Source organism: Centrocercus urophasianus, unplaced genomic scaffold (genome assembly GCF_019232065.1).
Source record: "Centrocercus urophasianus isolate 14NV4802_14NV808 unplaced genomic scaffold, USGS_Curo_1.0 seq_14, whole genome shotgun sequence".
Taxonomy (NCBI): Eukaryota; Metazoa; Chordata; class Aves; order Galliformes; family Phasianidae; genus Centrocercus; species Centrocercus urophasianus.
The window spans coordinates 31,801,055-31,821,332 of record NW_024884586.1 but is presented as its reverse complement, the minus strand read 5'-3'; the positions used below and the strand labels follow the sequence as shown (position 1 = coordinate 31,821,332).

The window sequence follows — 20,278 nt, the reverse complement described above, 5'->3', positions numbered from 1 at the left end:
AAGCGAGCTCTGGATTACCAGAGCTATGTACCCAAAATACATAAAATAACTAACAGCAGTCACTTTTGCAGTTAAAGATAGTCTGGAGAGATGCTTGCAGTGACTCCATCAGATTATTCCCAGGATTACATGGTAATATGCAGAGGGACAGTTACACCCAGCAGACCTCAGCAACACATAAATAGTAGCTGATAACTCAGCTCATCCTACTCCACTCCTGGAGATCAGGGAACATTAAGGTCTCTGCAGCCCCTGAAGCCACTTGCATTTTAGGAATGAGGCTCAGACAGGCAAACACAGCCTGCGACCAGTCAGGCCACATGTTAGCAGCTAGCGAGCGCATTCCAGAGAGACAAGCCATCCTCATGACATCCTTCTTTGTCCGTTCCCACCGCATGAAGAAACATGCCAAATCTTTTGCTCTAGTAGCTCTCTAGGAAGCTATGTTGATTATTACCAGCTTATGTTCCACTTCCTTACTGAAGAGAGGAGAGGAGGAGAAGTGGCAGAGGTGGCCTTAGAAAAAGAAAAAAAAAATAGCTCCCCTTTTCAAAATTTATTATCTTAACATACTCCCTTGCAACCATTCTGAGCAGATGGGCTGTGATGACATAGGGCTCTCAAGATGCTGGCTCCTCATAATCGAACTATACAAATCCATGCACATTTTGTCTTGATTGAGTTCTCTTTGAATTCTCTCTTACAGGTGCACGGGAGACCTCCAACCTCCAAAAGGGCCAACTAAGGATGTGTGGCATTCCACACACAGCTCAGCATTGCAAAGCAGGGCAGGAAGCCGCAGCACATGCCTTAGTATTTAACCCAGATGTTGCACCTTAGACCCTCTAGGTGCTCTGTGAACCCTGCACAAGGAATCAGTCTCCTCTCCCCCATGGTAGGAACAGAGGCCATTTTCTTGTCTGTTACACCTACAATGCTCTTCAAGCCGGCTATGGATTCAGCTCATATTCACTATTTCCCTTCTTCTCTCTGCTTTAATTTCTTCCTCTTCCTCCTATATATACAGCCCACATTCTCTTATCATTTCTGCATGCCCCTCTACCCTTCTGGTCATCTCCAGCAATTGCAGTCTCCTGGCCTAGGTGCCATACTTACTACCTCAAACACCACCTGTTCACCCAAACATACCATGTCTGCTAAAAGCACCCTCTGCCAACAGCATTTCCATGGCTAGCTCATCCCCCTGCCTTCAATTGCACCTTCTATCTAGCTCCTCATCCCCTTCAAAAATTTTGGCATCACACTTGAGCACAGAGATGCACACAGAGGCATTGACATCTACTCCTTGCCAGGCTCCCACTTAACAAAACCCATTTTCATCCTTCCCTCAGAATTGCTCCTGCAGTCTGTGCCAAGTCACCCCCATCCTTCTCAAAGCACACTGTTACTTGGACTTCTTTCAACAGCAGCTAATGCAAGACATTACAGCACAGAAGCTTATAGCAACAACCAATGCATAAACAAAATCCAGATACATGAGAGAACACACTGTCAGCATTTAATAATGAACACTGATTGCAAATAGGGGGATGGAGTTCTCCATTCCTGTTTTTTCAGCAGCCAAAAGCCATCCAAGCCAAGAGACGCGGCCATTCACAAACCAGGATCCGCTAATAACTGAATGGACCTCACTCAGGGGCTGACTGCCTGCCCCAGGCCTGCTTGGTATCCATCTTACCCACCAAGCAGACAGCCTCTTGGAGCATTCTGTCATACAAATACAAGGGCCTTAGAGAAGCAGGTTCAAAAGCCCTTTGGGCTTGCTGTGGATTTGCTCTGCAACCTTTGCAAAGTTCTAACTTCTGGAAATATCTTGTTTCTTGCCTTAAATCCCATCCCAAAATACTGTGGATCATGCTGGCGAGGGGCCTCAACATCCCAGTAACTCTAGAGAAAGCTACTGCAAAGGACAAAAGGCTTCATAGAGTCACTTGAGTTGGAAGAGGCCCTTAAAGGCCACCTGGTCCACCTTCCCTGCAATGAAAAGGGACATCCACAGATCTATCAGGTTGCTCAGAGCCTGGTCCAGTATGGCCTTGACTGTCTTCAGGGACGGGGCATCCACCACATTTTTGGGCAACCTGTTCCAGGCCTTCACTACTTTTATTGAAAAAACTTCTTCCTTACACCCAACCTAAATCTCCCGTTCTAATTTAAAACCACTTCCTCTTGTCCTATCTCCACAGACCTTGGTAAACAGTCTGCCCCCTTCTTTCTTGTTGCCCACCTTTAGATATTGAAAGGCTGCTCCCAGGTCTCCCCAGAGCCTTCCCCTCCCCATGCTGAACAGCCCCAGCTCTCTCAGCCTGTCCTCACAGGAGAGGCGTTCCATCCTTTGGATCATTTTTGTGGCCCCCTTCTGGACAAGTTCCAACAAGCCCGTGTTTCTCCTGTACTGAGGACTCACTGACTTCTTCAGGCAACATTCTCACTCACCACAAAGGCTGGTTCTCATCATATACATTTCTTTCACTTTGCCCATCACCCATTACTCTAAACAGACAAATCATCCCCTATGAGATCCACCAGAAAGACACTTGGGGTTCTCTAAAGCAGACCAGCTCTATCCAGCCGCAGTCCCTTTTTAGGAAACACACGCAGTTATCTCACAGGAAATGTCCCTTCTTACCTGAGCTAGAGATGGTGTAAAACCCCATCAGGAGCACGTGGGAGATGAGTCTCGCAGCCTTGGACTGTTCAGCAAGTTGCTGAACCCCTTGAGAAAGTGGGGTAGCAGCCACGAGCCTGCAAGTAACTGAGCCAAAACGAAGTGGAGCTGCCTGCTGAGGGAGCCTTCCTCGTGGCCAGGCAGCCCCTCCCCCAGCCCTCAGGCCTGCTCTGCCTCTGGCACTCCTCATGCACACCAGCTGAGCCAATCAACTGATCACACCAGCAGAAAGCAAGGTTTTTGTGTTTGAGGTTTTGTTGTTGCTTGTTGTTTTCCTCCTGTTAAGAGGCTACTGCTACTCAGAGGGGTGACCCCAAGGAGTGCCAGGGAGACAGCAGGATGTTACAACCAGGCCTGGGAAGACAGGGTGGGAATGGTGGTAGAAAGTTTCCTCTTTCAGCTGTGATGACCTTGCATTTCACTTCATGGCACTACACTTCACATTTCCAAAAAATATAATGTCCCTAATTTTACAGTCAGTTGTGAAGACTTTGCAAGATGTATTTGGATAAGAAAATAGCAACAAAACGGAAAGTCAACACCCTTCCAAGTTTCTATCTGCTGCAGGGTTTCAGCTCCAGCACAAACATTCCAGGTGTCGGAAGCCCTCTGAGTGCCCAGCAGCTGAGCTTCCTGACCCAATCTGTCCAGCTGCATATGCAGTCTACACTGCATGCTGCTGTACTCTCCACTGTACTCCTCAAGTGGACCTTAACCTACACGACCCTATTCCATCTCACAGTCCCCCTCAGTACCCATCCTTCCCCTTTTGAGCCAGGTGTTGCAGTTACTGAGGACAGCCTCCAGAGAGTCCTAGCTTTTGCCTGGCTTTGGGAATTCTTAGTTCTGATGTTTGTTGTTTTTCAAACAAGAACACTGCTTTAACCATGAGATTTCAGCCTCACCAACATCGACCAGATTTGCACTCTAGGGATAAAGACAGAAGAACCGTGATCTACTGACCTTCATACTACATTGCAAAGTCCACCTTTCACTCAGGTTTATGTTTAATGAGATGACACAAAGAGCTAAGTAATGAGATATAGTATTCACGTGGATATAAACTGCATAAGCAAAGGCCTTGTCCAGCCTGTCTTTTCCTCCCTACTCTGCCCCTTGCGCCTCACAGCCAAACCCCTTTGCCCTTGTTCTGACTCTTTCCTGATCCTCCCATCAGGTGACAATTTGAATTTTAAAGCCATTTACACTCCAAAAGGGGCATAATCAGATTTTTATCCCATACTTTTCTGATGTGACTTTTTTATTATGACATCAAGTACTGACCCATAATAAGGATCTAAATGCCCGGTTTAATATCTATTACCAGTATATGCAGATGCATATAAAATTATAGTATCACCACATAACTACACATTAACCTCTTGAGCTCCATGACAGACAAACTCTCCAGGGAACACTGTATTCCAATTTTCATTTACCAGCAGTTGCTCAGTGACAAGCAGTAGAAGTTGTACTCATCTGTACCCCAAAACTCAAAGTACTTGCAGAATGACAGGGAATACTCACGTTCTGAATATACTAGGTCTGCTGCTTCCAGTTCCCAGCTTTTTGTGATAAGCATTTGATACTTTCCCATGAGCAAATGCCACAGTTGCATTTAAATATGTATACACAAGTAGGTTGTAGCTTACCCAAAAACAATTTCCAGGTGTCAGCAGAGTTGTGTCTGAGCCACATGGTAGCCACAATTATTGCTTTAGAAGAGAAGGAATAGGGTGTACAACATCATATCACGTGCCATCTTAAATGCTTCTGTAGCACAAAATATGCACTTTTGTTCAGGAAGAGCCCATTTAGCACAGGCGTATAGGTGCAGTGTGTAAGCAAGGGATAACGTGGTCCACAAAGCTTTATAGCAATGATACGGATACAAGTGCAGCTACCTGCCCCATCTCAAGATGTTTTTTGTGGAAATTCAAACATTCTGATTTCTGTGTTTCAGGTCCGTTGCATCTGTTTGCATCAGAAATTGCTAATTCAGCTGCAAATAGAGCCTGTTAACCAGATCTGACACAAGAATTCTAATAAACATTGGAGAAAGGTGGAGATTTTTTTGGTTTAAGTTTTAAGAAAAAGAAGAAGGAAAAGTGCTGATTTCTTAACAAGATTTAAACCTGAGATTCAAAGGAGAAAACAGAACAAAATACAGGACAGGCAAAAATCAACACTGTTCTTAATGCCTTTCTCCTTCCGATACAGTTCAGATTATTGACTCTGGTTCCAAAGATGACCTTAGGGCAAAAACACAGAACAAAACTTCTGAGATGTCACTTTCTACTGACCTGGGCACTGACAGGCAACTCCTTAAGTAACAGTTGGTTTTCTGCACTGTATAGTCATTGCTTTGGAGTTTAGGGAAGAGAATCAGCGAGTAACACTTGAAATGTCCATGCAAGACATTAGCCAACAGTCATATTGGCCTGTGGTGTTCAGGTAAAAGTATATGAAGTGTAACTGCTCAAGACCAAGTTTTCACCTACCTATTGTTCTTTCTCAAGTTGTAGCAGATTAGCAACTTCACAGCAGATCTTCTGCCATACTATGCATTTGGTCTGCTCTTCCTTTTTCAACTCCTTTGAAGTCCAGGTCCCAGAGAGAAAGCATATTTTTGGAAGCTAAAATATCCTGTGAAGAAATCCCAACAAAAAAGGGAATACATACCAACAACCCCTAGTGTAAAAATAAATTTTATAGTTGTATATATACATACATACACACACATGTGTATCTGGATACATATAGAAATATTCAAAATTGAAGAAACAAACTGTTATCCTAATTCATCCCTTTGTGCATAACATTACAACGTTAATTCAAATGATCACACAGTTTATTTTCAACCAGAATCCAGCTTCACAGAGCACCAAACACAAACCTCTGGGGAGAGGAAGGTCAAGAACTGGATAAGATGGATCTTACTCGTTTACTGCTAAAGGCAGAAAAACCAAAGCAGGAGACTGTCAAAACAAAGCTATTGTGATGAATGCAAGTGACCAACAGCCTTGAAGATATGCTTGCCTGTTGCCATCTCTATGATGCCTGATCTCTATGATGCCATCTCTATGGTGCACTTGTATTCCTGTACATTTTCATGAGGTGTATATTCTCTGAGGTGCAAAAGTATGAAACAAAAAACAGAGAGACTCCAGCAATGAGCACAGTGTTCCTCACCTCACCGGTATGTTGTGACTGAATTTCTAGAATCTCTGGGCACTCACAGCTGTCACAGAAGTTAGAAAAAATTATTTGAATCTACAAAATTTACCAGTTCATTGGTAGCACATCCTGGGCCTCCCAAATTCAGAGACAATTCTTAATTATTGTTTAGATCTCAACGACTAAAACTCTTCTGTAAAATAAGGGTGACAATAATATCCAAATTTCTAGTGCATAAATAAATCCATTAACATTTTATATTACCATAGCAGGAGGCACCCTGAAGACAGTAACAAGGAAATTACTTCTTCCCTCTTCAGAGTACAGTCTGGATGCTGTGCAATGAATACAGCCTTAAGTGTCTAAATGAAGAAAAAACAAACCCATGCAGCTGTACACTGAGTGAAGCTCTCCCACACTGATTGAGGCAGGAACCCAATGTGAAAGGGAAGAACCCCAACTTTTGCTACTGCTTGACTACACTGTACTGTGATGTAGAAGGGCTGGCTGTACTAATTAGAGCAACAAAGTCCACTTGAATGATAACCTGGTTTGCCAACATGTGCAAGCATGAATCATTTTTTCTTCTTCTTTCCCTTGTTAAAGAATACACTTGCTTAAATATCTAAACAAATGGAAACCCAGGAAGTTGATGTCTGGAGTCATGCAGCACTCCTACTGATGTGGTAAGGAGAACGGCCACCGGTTCCAGGGTAGCTCCGTGGCAGCCCCTGTGCTGGCTGAGTGCAGAGCAGGGGCAGTCCCATGGATCCTGGAAATCTGTTGCACTACTCCACATTCCTACTCCCTGTTGTGTCCACAATATCCAAAAGAAGTAGAAAAGTAGAAAAGGTGCATGAAAGCCCCTCTGCAAGCTCACTTTCTTAGGCTCTTTTGTGGAAACACCGGATAGTCAAGAAAGAAACCATAGAATTTCTTTCACTCTCCACACAGCATTCAGCATTAAGAGAATCTTCATCTCTGGCTTTCTGAAAACAGGAATGCAGATGTCCCCAGGGACAGGGGAAGACTGAGTGAAGTCCACATGTTTGCAAAGCATAGAGTGAAGCACGATGAAGAAAACTCCTAAGGCAATGTTGGTGAACCTTTTATGAAGGTCTCCAGCTCTTCAAATATGATGCTATTTTAAGGGTGTTTTATACATTCCATGTGTTTTTGTCTTCCTAAGGGCAGACCCCCTGTCTAAAATGTGCATAAGCTCTCCTCTTGTTCTCATCCTCAGATATCTCCCTGTTGTTCCCTCACCTGGATTGAATGAAATGAATGTCATTTAGCAGTCTGAAATTCTATTTCTCTTCAATAAAAAGCAACTACCAAGTATCCACCTTTACTGGAAAACTGCTTGACTTTAGTAGAGAACAAATCTTGCACTCCCAAATTTGAAATATCATTTATATAGGTGAGAAATCTCCATTAGTACATAGTTAGTCTACTTGTATTCCTGTGTATTTTCATGAGGTGTAAATTCTCTGAGGTGCAAAAGTATGAAACAAGCATGATCTGAAAAATACCAGTAGTAGAATAAAGCCACCACTTCAATAGGACCCAACAGCCAGCCCTGCTACTGAAGTTACCAGCAGCCCTTCAAATAAGAAGTTATTGCCCCATGCCTGCAAAACTAAGGGAGTGACAAAAGAAAAAAAACAAAAAAAGTCAGCTTAAACAAAAAAAAGAGTTAAGAAATGCCCCAATTATCAAATGAAATATTTATTACTAAGAAACAAATGCAGATAGGTGGAAGACTGAAGCTGCTCTTAACTAACTGTGAATATCTGACTACGTTTTGATTATTACCCACAGCTGATCATGTTGGCTGAACTGGGGTGCTTCTCCTAAGAAATTCTATTCTTAAGAGCTCTTTTCTCCTTCCTCCCAGCAAAAATCAGCACATTTCACCAGAAACACTTCTCAGTTCTCACAGGTGCAGCTTGAAGGCGAGAGAGGAAAATCACCAGAGCTTTACAAACTGGAAAACAAATCAAATAAACAACAAACAACCCACATGTAAGATTAAGAATTGGAAGTGGCTTCCAACGGATCTTGACCATTGTTTTAAAAATGTACCATCAGCTTGGGTTCCTGGGAACAGTTAATGTGGAAGGAGCTCTGTTTCATTCCTCGCACAAGCATGCAAGCTATCAATTTAGGGACACAAATGAACGCATGAGAAAATTCAACGTCCACTGCTAATTTGATCTTTGAAGCTGCTGCTATCACTGGAAAATACAATGATGTAAATCAGTCTTAAAAGGATGCTACTTTTGGCAAAATGAATATATATCCATTAAAATATCAGTTGAGACTGACCACTCATTTAAATGAAATCTTTTTTTGGGACTTGGCAAATCCAAAGTGGTGACTTGGAAGTGAAAGGATACTTAAGAAACTCTGGAATCATTTCAAGCTCCAAACAGGGAGCATCACCATTGCCTAGACATGACATCATGGCAAATTAGGAAACAAACAAAAATTACTGAGCAAAGAATGGACATGATGAGTTACCTCAAATCTTCACCCAAGCTTGCAATTCAAAGGAAAAAAAGCAATTCCTACAGAATTCTCAGGTTGCTGTTTGTATTCAAGGTATTTAAGGAAACAGATGAGGAAGCAAAAAGATTATGAACCATGCCAATTCTGTAAATCTACTTGGATATCACTGAACCTTTTTCCACCTCTCAGCTCACTTTGTATCAGATACAACAAATCTTTCATATATTGATTTATTTCCAGTTTCTATAATCAGAACAGAGATTCTGCAAGTCCCTTTTTCAGGTAATACATCTTAAAGACAAAAGAATACAAACAATCTTATTTACATTTCCCCCAAAACAGACTCCTAAGAATGCAGAATCCAATACTTATTAAACAGTTAAATGTTGTGACCGCATAAAACAGTTTTGACATATACATGTACTCTTTAGAGTACAGCTGTTTGTGAACCTCTGAGTAAGTCTGGGACAGAAGGAAGCCACAATGAAACTGATGGTGCTATGGCAAACTGTCTGGTGTTGCCAGACTTGAAAGAAAATTCAAAGGCTTCACCAGTGTGGGGGGCTCTCAGGTCAGGCCAGAGCAGTCTCGAGTCAATGCACTCTCACATATAATTCTGGCCAACAACAAAAAAATGCTAGCATGAGACATTAACATTACGTCCCCAAGACTTGGGATGTGAATCATATAATCATAGAACAGTGTGGGTTGGAAAGGACCTTAAGCATGTAAGCAACAACTCAAATGCGGCACTGTGCTATCATTGGAACATTACGTTTATTTTGGAAAAGTGATAGTGTGAAATATTTTAAAGTTGCACTCTCTCTACAAGGTCGCTGCTCCCTACCATTATAGAATATATTTCCAGAAAAATGTTTCTTGCAGAAGCACCATCTTCTCTCAGATGAGTGAGGCACGGCTCCTCCATGAGAAGAACCCTTCCATCTTGGTCTTTTAGTATGATAAAGTTACCAGCCATCACAGAAGGAAAACAAACAGACTAAGCTTTGAAGTATTCTGAATTACAAGAACTTTTCATCCAACACTGCACAGTAATACAGCTAAAGGAAACACAATGCATTTTGGAATTGAAAAAAATGGGTATTATTCTTACTTTATAGGAGCCCATGTGTTGAAAAGCAAAACTTCAGATTCAGGGGTCAGCTGACTGAATATTTTATTGCAGTTATGGCACTGTTTGTGATGATATTTGGCTATACAAATATATGAAGCATGAATAGCAACAGGGAAGCAAGATTTCCTACTTCTGTAAAGAATACACTAGAACACAAGGCAGATTAATGTGGAATACTGGAGATGTTCATGGAGGAAAGGAACTAACAGGCTGAATGACAAGTTTTATACTGTGAGAATTACATGGGTTAATGGATTAATCAGCACTTGCTGACTGTCAACAGATAGTTGTACACAACAAAGAAGCTAGTTGTAAAGGAAGAATAGGACTCTTCAACCTTGCTGAAAAAAGCATAACAAGAAAAAGTGTCAGGCTGTTGATACTTAGAGAAAAGCATTCCAAGCATATTCCAAGAGAAGATGCAATTTCCTAACTGAGGGGACAATTAATAAGAAAAATGACTACCAAGGAAAATGATCTAATCCTTAAAGTTTCTGAAGTCAGATTACATGTCCCTCTAAAATTATAATTAAACTCAGTTGCAGGAAAGGTACTATTGCTAAAAGGTTCACAGAAGTTTTCTTCAGTCTTGAAAAAAGTTTATATTTTTTGAGACCAGACACTGGGGATACTGGAATGTAAAAGGGGCATATCACCATACAACTCATTTGTTTTTAAGTAACCTCTATGCATACAAATTTGGCACTGTAAGAAACAGAATACCAAGCGAGGCAGACTTCTGACCTGACCTAGTGCTGCTTCTCTTACACTCTTCATCCCAATTTCTTCAGAGATTACAATTAAATTAGAACAGCTCTGCAAAACCTCATGGTCATAATATGATCACACTCACAACACTGGCAGCTCTGCTTTAAAGACAATGAATGTACCGGATCACACATGCAGGGGTCAGCAATACTTTTTTGTGATTGTTTGCAGGTATATATATATTTTGCATCTTTCTTTGATATAACAGAATGTATCAGTCCATCTTCCAATTTTACCAGTTCTCTGAGTTGGTACAAGAAGTCTCCTTTCCAGGTATTCCAGCTGAATATCAACACACTGAAATCACACTAACAGCCACGTCTGCACTTGAGATGGAATTCCACCCTCATCAAAGCTGGGAAGCACATTTTGTCTCCACAAGTTGGTATGTCACCTGACCGCAGGCTAGACATGCATGGGTGTCCAGTGACGGTTCAGTCTCATATGCCTGTGACACAGTTCACTTCCTTAAAGAACAAGATGCTTTGGTGCAGTTAAGATTCTCTGTTCTCTCTCTGTGCTGAATTCTATTCTTGTACTGGGTAAATATTAATGGCCTCTGATAATTTTGCTTTCTTTATAGCAAGTAGTCCCTTACGTTTTTTGCCCTAAGCAGCAGCATCATATTTTTCCTGTATTTTGTAGTACAAAACCAGAATGCCTCAATGCAAACACGAACAGGACTAGAATGCAGGAGACCAAGACACAACAATACAGTATCAAAGTGAGAACAGAAATTCATTCTCCCTTGATGGTCTCCTATCCAGGGCTGTTAAATCACATTTTTTGAACAAATGACACGTAACGGGTTTACTTTTGCTTCACTGAGATGCTCTCTGGCTAAGAAACTGTTCCTGAAGACATCAAAGCAAAGTCCTTATCTGCTTGACATAATTCCTTCTCAATTTCCAGTCACATACATCATGGCATCTTCTTTCTTCAGTACAGAAGGCAATTACAATAAAGAAGATTCTCAATGACTGTTCTTCACCAATTTCCTTCTCATTCTCTGCCCACTGAGCAGCTGTCTGCAACATCCACCAAGTAACAGAGCGAGCTTCTACAGTTTGAAGGGCAGCACTAAGCACCTCAATATCATTATTCAGGAACGCTAGCAAGACACACCTCTGCATAGTACAATCATGAAGCTAATTTATCATTCAGTAGCACTAGTCCCAGCCTCCTAGGAGTTTCTCTCCAACTACTGTTTTCCTGCCTCCTTCACTCTTCACTGTACCTTACCTTAAAATCATAAATTCATTCTTTAATTTGCACTTCCCCCCCCCCCGGTATCTACCAAACTGGAATGTAAGCCTCACAAAAGCTCACTGGGCTACAAGAAATGTGCAAAGAATAACTACTGAATGTTCTCCTCCCAGCTCTGGCTTTCTCTTCCACTACATATAAACGTTCTTGTACATAAATAAAGCCCTCTTTGCGTAAGAATGTCATTATGAGCTGGTCTTTATCACTTTGCAAACCTGTAGCAATTGCATGATGTTCCCAATAACAGACGCAGGAAAGAGAATACATTATGCCGCTTTATAGAAATGCAGTGAGGAGGAAATGGGATTGATAGGCTAGTCAGCCTTACCTCTGCCTCTCCTAGGTTTATTGAGCGAGTTCTGCAAGCCATTTCCAAGCTTCAAAGGACAAGAAGGTGGCTAGGAGCGGCAGTCAGATTTATGAGGTATGAATTTGACTGCCTTCTAGAATGAAATGCCAGTGGAGGGCAGTGAATGCTGCTTACTTTGATTTCAGCAAACCTCTTGATGCAGTTTCTCACAGCATCATTATAAGCTGTACTGGGGAGCTCTGCATGCAGCCCAGTGAGGTTGGTGAGAAACTGGTTGACCTGTGAAGCTCAAGGAATGACCAATGGTTTGAAATCTACATGGTAGCAAGGTATGAAAAGTGTGCCTCAGAAGACAATACTGGGATTGATGCTATTCTGTGTTTTCATGAGTGATGCGGAGAAAGAGACAGAACAAACTCTCAACAACAGAAAAACAGACATACTGGAGAGAGTTGCTGACATGCAAGAGGTACCACCCAGAGGGACCTTGACAGACTGAACGAGTAAGCAGACAAAAACCTCCTGAATCTCACCCAAAGACAGGTACAGATTCTTGCATCTGGGACAGATTAGCCATATATAAGACACTGGCTGAACATCAACTAGAGAGGAAGACAGATCTGGAAATAAGTGGGGAGTCCTGGTGGACAAGAAATGGAATACAAGTGAGTACTGCAAAACAACACAACTACTTCATTCATCAAAGAATGCTGCAAATATTGAAATCTGAATCAAGCTACTGAAGTATGACGACGAATTTAGATAAACCCTGGAGTAATAAGATGGAACATGACATGTGATTCATTTAGGTTGTCTGCCAGTCAGGAGAATCAAATTTGATCAAGAGCCTGATTGACCTACAAATGGAGTCTAACACACAAATACTGAAGAGAGGGCAGCTGCAGGAATTTGAGTCTCCCTCACTTTCAGGAAGTTGCAGTGGCAGGAAACACTATTTATCAAGACAAGGCCTGCTACGGTTGCTCTTCAGTAGTGCCACAGGTACATTCAAACTTTAAAGGCAAGTAAGACCTCCTAGGGAGCTTACAGTCTAAGCAAGGGCTTAACAAGATGAACAGCACTACTGACCTCAATAGGAAAATCTGATGATTTATCTTGCAGCGCCCCCAGAGAAAAATCATGTCAAGTCTGGTGTCTCTCCCAAGAGTGAGAGAAAGGCCATTAATTCCCTAAAACCTCACAACAACTTTCATAAAAGTTTTAAAATTGTCCTTAGATTACTGAAAAAGCAGAACTACTCCAAACAATCCTCAGAATATATCATACAATATCAGAATTGTTTTAAAAAGGGGGAGCACAAAAGGCCACCAATTAAAATTTCAACTGAATTGAAACAGAAGTGCATCTGTTGAACAGACTCAAATCAAGTGCAGTTTTAGAAGATCCTTCTTGAGATAAAAGCGTCTGAATTGCACAAATGCTCTTTTAGGGAGACTACTCCTTGTCACTGAAACTGGCTGCAGGTTAGGTTACAAGGTTCCCAAAACTAAAATTTATCTGCACACTGTCATAAGAAGGTGATCACCCTTGCCTTGAACATGCTCACAAGTCCTAGGCAGACAAGACACTACTTTTCAGTTCCAGACTATAGACCTCTCCCACTAACCCCCAAGCACCACTGAACCAAGCGCTTGAAGTACAAAATAAGACAATCCAGGAACTTTAAAACAGGAATACTCCTGTCTCCACAAAACCCCCACAGCCTGTCTCATAATCTGAACTGACCCCTGTACTCCTTTAGCAAGATATAAGGGCTTTTCTTGATTCATATAGTTCTAAAATGTACCGCTAACAACAACAACAAAAAAAACGTTTTGAGAGGGATTTGCATGGACAGATCTGACAGTTTGCTTGGGCTGCGAAACATAAATCCAATTTGGATCTCTCCCCAGGAATAAGCAGGTATTAGGGGATCAGAGATAGGCAGGATGTCTGTAATAGAACTGTATTTGTCAATCTGCATTTAGACTGAGCCATTCCATTTTTGTTTTGTATACGTTATGACCATTTAACATTTTAATACATAATTAAATATAAAATACCACCATATGCCCTTGCTATCAAATCTGTCCCTCAACTACTCATTTATAAAACAGAGGTAAACATGGCAAAACAATTAAAACCACTGCAAAAACAGTAAAAACAGTCCTAGGTGAACTTCCATATTCAAAATGAATTTTAGAAGCTTTAACAGTCCTGTCTGAAAGCTCCACCCAGTGAGGAAAGTAAAAACAACGGTATGCATACAAATATATCCTATTGTTAAAAGACTTGAGAACCCGTGAGGTCACCGGTCCCTTGATACATCCTATACAGGTATATATTTTAAAAATGAACTCCAAAATATGCTGCAAATGGAATAATTGAAGTGTAATATGATACGGAATACAAAAAAAGTAGGGAGAAATCACTACCCATATATACTGCAACATAGAAGGTAACTGAGTGTGAAGTGCAAGCATTACGTAGAGAACAGAATCTCTTCTGTGTATGCTGCAGAGTGAAGTACAATCATCAGCAGGTGGAGACACTTCCAACAGATAGAGCAGACAATACTTTCTGAAGGGAGCGAGAACATGAGACAGCTGTGGTCTGAACAAGGCCAAAAGTGCTCTGAATAGAAGTGATTCTTTGTTTTTTCATTCAGCTATCTGTTAACTTCAGTTGAAAATGTGCTGGGAAATTCTGACAATCACTTTTGAAGTTAAACACTAAGAAACAGAAGTTTGGTTTATCCTCTAACATACTTCAAATGTGTTGGAGGTCCAAGTTCCTTTCCATGACATCACTTTGCACATTTATGTCCAACTGGTTCTCCCAAATCCTTGTCCAGGAAATTTAGGAAAGAACATGCAATACACAAGCAAGACAGAAGACATTCGGAAAAAGACAGAAGGAAAAGGTCAAAGGGACCATGCTGCTAGTGGGCCAATGGCAATTTCTGAATTGACATGCACTGTACTCGTTTCATTAGAAGGAACATGGTTCAAGTTCATACACACAGCCTGAAACATTCCACAAACACAGAATTCTGCTTACATATTTCAACTTGTTATCACTCTCATTACCCAGCCAAGAAATCCTCCTGGCCTAGAAGAAATCAGGGGATGACTTCTGCCTCCTTCAGTAGCAGTGGGAACTTTCACCCAGAAAATGCCCGAATGCAGCAAACAAGCACAGAGTGCACAAAGATCCAAGATCTGAAACCCAAAAGATTCTGTACACAATCCATATGAATGAGTTGGCATCAGGTAAGGAGATGAACGCATAATAAATACAGCAAGAGCAGGAGCATTTTAAACAGTCACTGCAGTCCCAACGCTCGTTACCTGTTTTTAAACACAGATTCTGTCTGGATAATGGCGCACATCACGCACCAGTACTGAGGATATATCTACTGCCAAACAAGGTGTTTGGTGGAGAGTCAAACACGTCCAAAATCCAGCACGCTTTTACAGCTGCAATGCTTCCTTTTGGCTGTATCCAGGGCTCTTCTCTGGTGGCATTTTAAAAAAGTTAGCGGAGGCAGCAATTGTGGCTTTCTCAGCTGCTGGTATTTTCCCTGTCCACTCAGGGTTCTGGGACCTCGGGGATGGTGGTGTTGCTGGTAGGTCTGACTCTGCAGCATCCATGTGCACAGATAAAGTTGCTGGAATATAAAATTGCAGAAAAGGGGGAACAGAGGAGGAGAGTAGGAAAAGGAAATAAAAAATGTTAGAACAAGAGACTTCATGGCAAACTCCTCATATACTTCAGAACTTATATATATATGAGGGTTTTATTTATTGAGTTCCTGCAAGTTCTGCTCCCTGCAAGTTCTTTGACGTATAAATACTTGATGGCATTAGCATCGTGGCCCTGATGATCTCCACATTCTGAACTTTCAGTTCCATTAGTCAAAGTTCCTACTGAAAAATAGAGAATTTCAAAGTCTCTGAAACATCGGCCATTTCCAGATTGCAAAGCTCAGAGAAGAAAACAGAGCTCACTGGTACTGACAATACCATGAACTTCCACATATATTCAACATGGTAAATCAGTTTACTAGAGCAAGAAGCTGCCTGCTATGCTAGGCTGGAATCCATTCTCATTTTCTCAACACGATCACTGGTTCAAAATGGAACAAGATACAACTAGCAGAAAAGATTCGCAGATCCACAGCTCAACTGAACTGTAACCCAAATTTCTAGAATGATTATAAGAAACCTGGAGATGTGACAGTTTACTTCCATTCTCAGTATTCTGAATCGCAAGCAGAACAGAGGAAGATAAAAACAAGAAATTGTCAGAAGAGTCTTTTGGGCAACCACAGGTTTTTCTGAACAAGCAACTGCTTCAGTACCCAACACATCATTTTTGCCTTGTATTCTCCCAACAGATAATAACTGCTTGTGTACTTTCATTACAAGCTGATTCTGCTGCTCTGTAGTGGATGAATGATAAAAAAAGGCCACAACAAGCCTCAACTAGAACACTGACTGCTTTGAAGTTTACATAAAAAGCCAGTATCAGTGGCTGAGGTTAGCAGTTAATGCACTTGGTAGACCCTGGAACCCAACAGTCTTGGTCATCTAAAACAGTGAGTCATTCATGCATCTACAACAACACAGCTGATAACACTACATGGCATGTTTTACTTTGAGCCTATTGATCTTCACCTGGAGGCAAGAGGAAATATGCAGAAAGAAACAGTAACAAAACAAGTGAAAAATCCTTAAATATTAATTACCACCAAAACTACACAAAGGACACTCACTAGCAGTTTCCCCACCTTTGGCTTCTCCTTATGAGGTACCATCACACTATGAGTAGATGTATCAGCATTAGCAAGAAACTGAGCAGCAAGACTCACTAACCTGCTGCTACTCAGACTGTTCTCTGATAAGCAGTTTCAGAAGCTGCTGACACCTTTACAAATTTTTTAATTAATTTATTTTACAAGTATGAACGCATACAAAGAGAAACAAAATCTATTTAAGAAGATTTTTCATCCAGATTCATCAGTGGGATGCCTGAATAAAATGTTGGTTATTTGGTTACCATGTGCACTGCTACATATACAGGTGGCTGAAACACACAACCACAAACACTAAACACATCAATGTAAAGTTGGACAGTTGTTCGCTATGTGTTTCATGACCATACACACCTGTGGTCTACTCTAACAAATGGAAGACAGACACAACAATCTTCTTGAGATCCCTTTCAAGACAGAGAATAATTACAATGAGAATAAGGAAATACTATTTCTCAGACCACAATGCCACTGAGGAATTCACACAAAAAATATACCACAATGGAGTCTAACAGAATACAAGGACACTATCAACAAATTCTGTTGCCCCTAATCTTAGATCACTGAAAGTTTGAAGGCCCTTCATCACCACAGACTTTCCTGCTGTCTAGGCACTGGCTTTTGGTCCCTGAATTGGACAAACTTTTGATCTAATCTAGTACAGCCAATGTTTCTCCAGATCTCCTTATTCCTTGGCCAAATTACATCAGTTAGACTTTTGATCTTACCCTGTTAAAGCATTATGCATTAGGAGTCACACACAGAGGTATCACGTAGTATAGAAAGCACTAACTTTCATTTTCAGTCTCTCTCAACACTCACACAAATGTATCAACTTATTTTTGATTATAATTGTCACTTCCTGAAAAGCAAATGAATTTTCTCCCCTTTTTTTCCTTTGTCTCCACATGCAGGTCTTTTCCTAAAATGCTACTTTTCAGCAACTCAGTTGCGATATTCAGGCTAGTTAGCCTCAAACTGTGGCAAATAATGGAAGTTTAATGCTATAATGACAAAGATTGTGGCATTTCTGCTACAGTAGTTTATGTCCTTTGACATTCGTACAGAGGTCTCTAACAAAACGTAACTACAAACCCTTAAGTATTGTCAGAAGAACATGTGAGAAGACAACAGAATAAACTTAGTTTGCTTGGGTCTCAAATAAACACATCCCCAGCTCCTTTCTCTCATTCCTGCAACTAGAAAGAAGCCGACATCCGCATCCCATATTCCTTTTATTAGCATCTTCTGATTTCAGCCAAATTCAACTCAAAACTTTCAGTGGATGACGGCGGCGGGGGAGGTGACAGGGGAAGATTTGTAGCTGCATGTTTAAGAAAGAAGCTAAATTCATCACAATGACAGGGGAGAGTGTTGGCAGAGATTTGAGCTATTTATTCTTTTAGGAAAATCCTATAAAGAATGACACGAGGAAGCCTCTATCTGCAGTCTTGTTCATCACACTGGTGAGGAGTCCGATAACAGATGTATGCAGTAGTGTGATTTAGTGCCGGGAGCTGGCCCCTGATGTGTATTAATACAGCGGCAAAGCGGAACGAGCCCCTCTTCATCACTCATCTCTATAAAAGAGGTGGAATCTGAGATGGCCCGATGTTCGGCAGAGCAAGCCCATTTGTTCTGCTGACTGATGGAGCCAGCTCAGGCTGTGTCCTTCACCTCCATGGGGCACTCAGGTTGCAAAAAAGGAGATCACTGAAGCAGGACCTGGTCAACAAGTGAGACGAGAGCAGTTGGACTCTGCTAAGAAGCTATTTAAAAGTGAAGAAAGCCAGCGCCGTGTATTTCTGCAGTGACAGGCATGGGCCTGCATTTTGATCCGCCCGTGTTCCACCTTTTGCAAAAGGAATAAGGCACCACAAACAGAAAGAGCTTCTGCAGTGAGAAAATGAGGCTGCCGTGATTCCTCAGGGACAGGAAATTCAGCATATGGCATCTATGCAGTGATGTGTAGGTGTACGAAGGCAGAAAAATCTGCATCTGTCCCACCGATATCCAGCAAGCATAAGATGCTTCAGTTAATTCTGCATTACTGCAGAGTAATTCTGTGTTATTTCTTTGGGCATCAGTAATTCTGCAGTCAGAGCATCTTTAACAGAAATACCACCAAACTTCAGAAATTTCCAAGTTATGTGCCCAGGTTGTGCTCCAGCTGCAACTGAGAGAACGCCGTAGAAAGTCAGCAAGGATGCAGCTTCAGTTACCCAATCACAAGAGCTTCTTTCTGTAAGTACTGTAGAAAACCCTGACCATCTTTTAACGTTGCTGGAGATGTTTCTAAGCACGTTCGAAGACAGAGATCTTTGCCATTTCTGACTATTAATGATTTTGCAGCAGTTTTCTCTCTATGATCAACACAAGCATCTTGTCCAGATTCCAGAGCAACGCTCTCCTTCCTTCGTTTGTAACACTTTATTTTTTCCCACTCCTCCTGAAAGACTATCAGACCTCTATGCTATCTTCCACTGCTGAGTTCCAATCCAGATGCAGATTCAGTTCCGTGAAAAATGTTCATCATGCACTTCATCTAATCAAATATATTTTAGATAATATTTTGAAAGATACAGGCACAGAAATAGAAGCTCTCCCTATAGAATGTAAGCAGCAATGCAGCACAGAAATTGCACTCTGAACTAAAAAACAACAGACAGGTAACAGTGTCTCATAATAATGAGACATGAACATTCATACCGAAAAAACCTGGTATACCAGAACTAAAATTCTGTGGCTACAAATATGCAATTTTATTAATCCTTTCACTACAGAAGTCTGAATACCCTAGCACAAGATACTCAAAAGCTAGAAAAGGACATCCTAAATCAACAGTCAATAACAACATTTTCATTGAGCAACAGATTATTCATTTTCATGTTCTTTTATCTTTAACATAAAACCTTTTAAACACTCTCCAATCCAGATCTCTGGCCTGGAAAGATGGCATAGCTTTCTTCCCTATTTCATTATTCTATTGTCTATCCACCTGCCCTACAATGAAACCCACCAAACATCATTCCTCCTATTAATCTTCAGTTCCATTGGCTTTTATGGTTTTCACATCATCATTTTTCCCATCAGCTCAACCAACTCTTTGTTACTGGATTGTGCACTGTCTTAATGAGCTAGCTGGAAGGACACTGGTCATTTAGTAGCAGGAAAAATGTTTCAAGCAATGAGAGGATATAGAGAAGTCTCCTAAAGTCCTCTGTGTTCTGCATACACACTTTCTCAGATTCTGAAAGATGAATAAACCAGCTTTTTAATCACTACAACCAAAGTAAGAAAAAATGTGACTTTTTTAAGCTCAACAGCAAGACAACTCCAAGAGAATACAGCTCTTCTCACTGAGTGATCACGCAAAAACTGCCCGATTTCTCCTCCTGCAAAGTGCCTTGTGGCACCCTGAAAAAGCTACCAGCTGATGTCAACCCAAAACTGGAGGAACAGTACAGCATGCTGATCATCAAGTGCTGCACAACTTAGGAACTGAGGAAGGAACTCCTTCTTGACAAAACAGATTATTAGCCACCACACAGTGAAGCACTAATTTATGCTAGCTTCACATAGCTGCATTATCAGACCTTTTTGTTA

At 41.3% G+C, this 20,278-nt stretch overlaps 1 protein-coding gene across 4 annotated transcripts in view; it reads right to left on the bottom strand.

The window, feature by feature from the left end:
- Positions 1 to 8,447: 8,447 nt before the first annotated feature.
- Positions 8,448 to 20,278, bottom strand: part of GPATCH2L (G-patch domain containing 2 like) — a 39,140-nt gene continuing 27,309 nt past the window's right edge. For 3 of the 4 annotated variants that reach the window (XM_042813312.1, XM_042813313.1, XM_042813314.1), the window contains exon 10: positions 8,448 to 15,526. In XM_042813312.1, the coding sequence (XP_042669246.1) occupies positions 15,330 to 15,526 (197 nt within the window). In that variant the 3' untranslated portion in view covers positions 8,448 to 15,329. Of the gene's footprint in view, positions 15,527 to 16,831; positions 19,218 to 20,278 lie in introns of those variants that run through there. The other variant, XM_042813315.1, reaches the window with a different exon arrangement.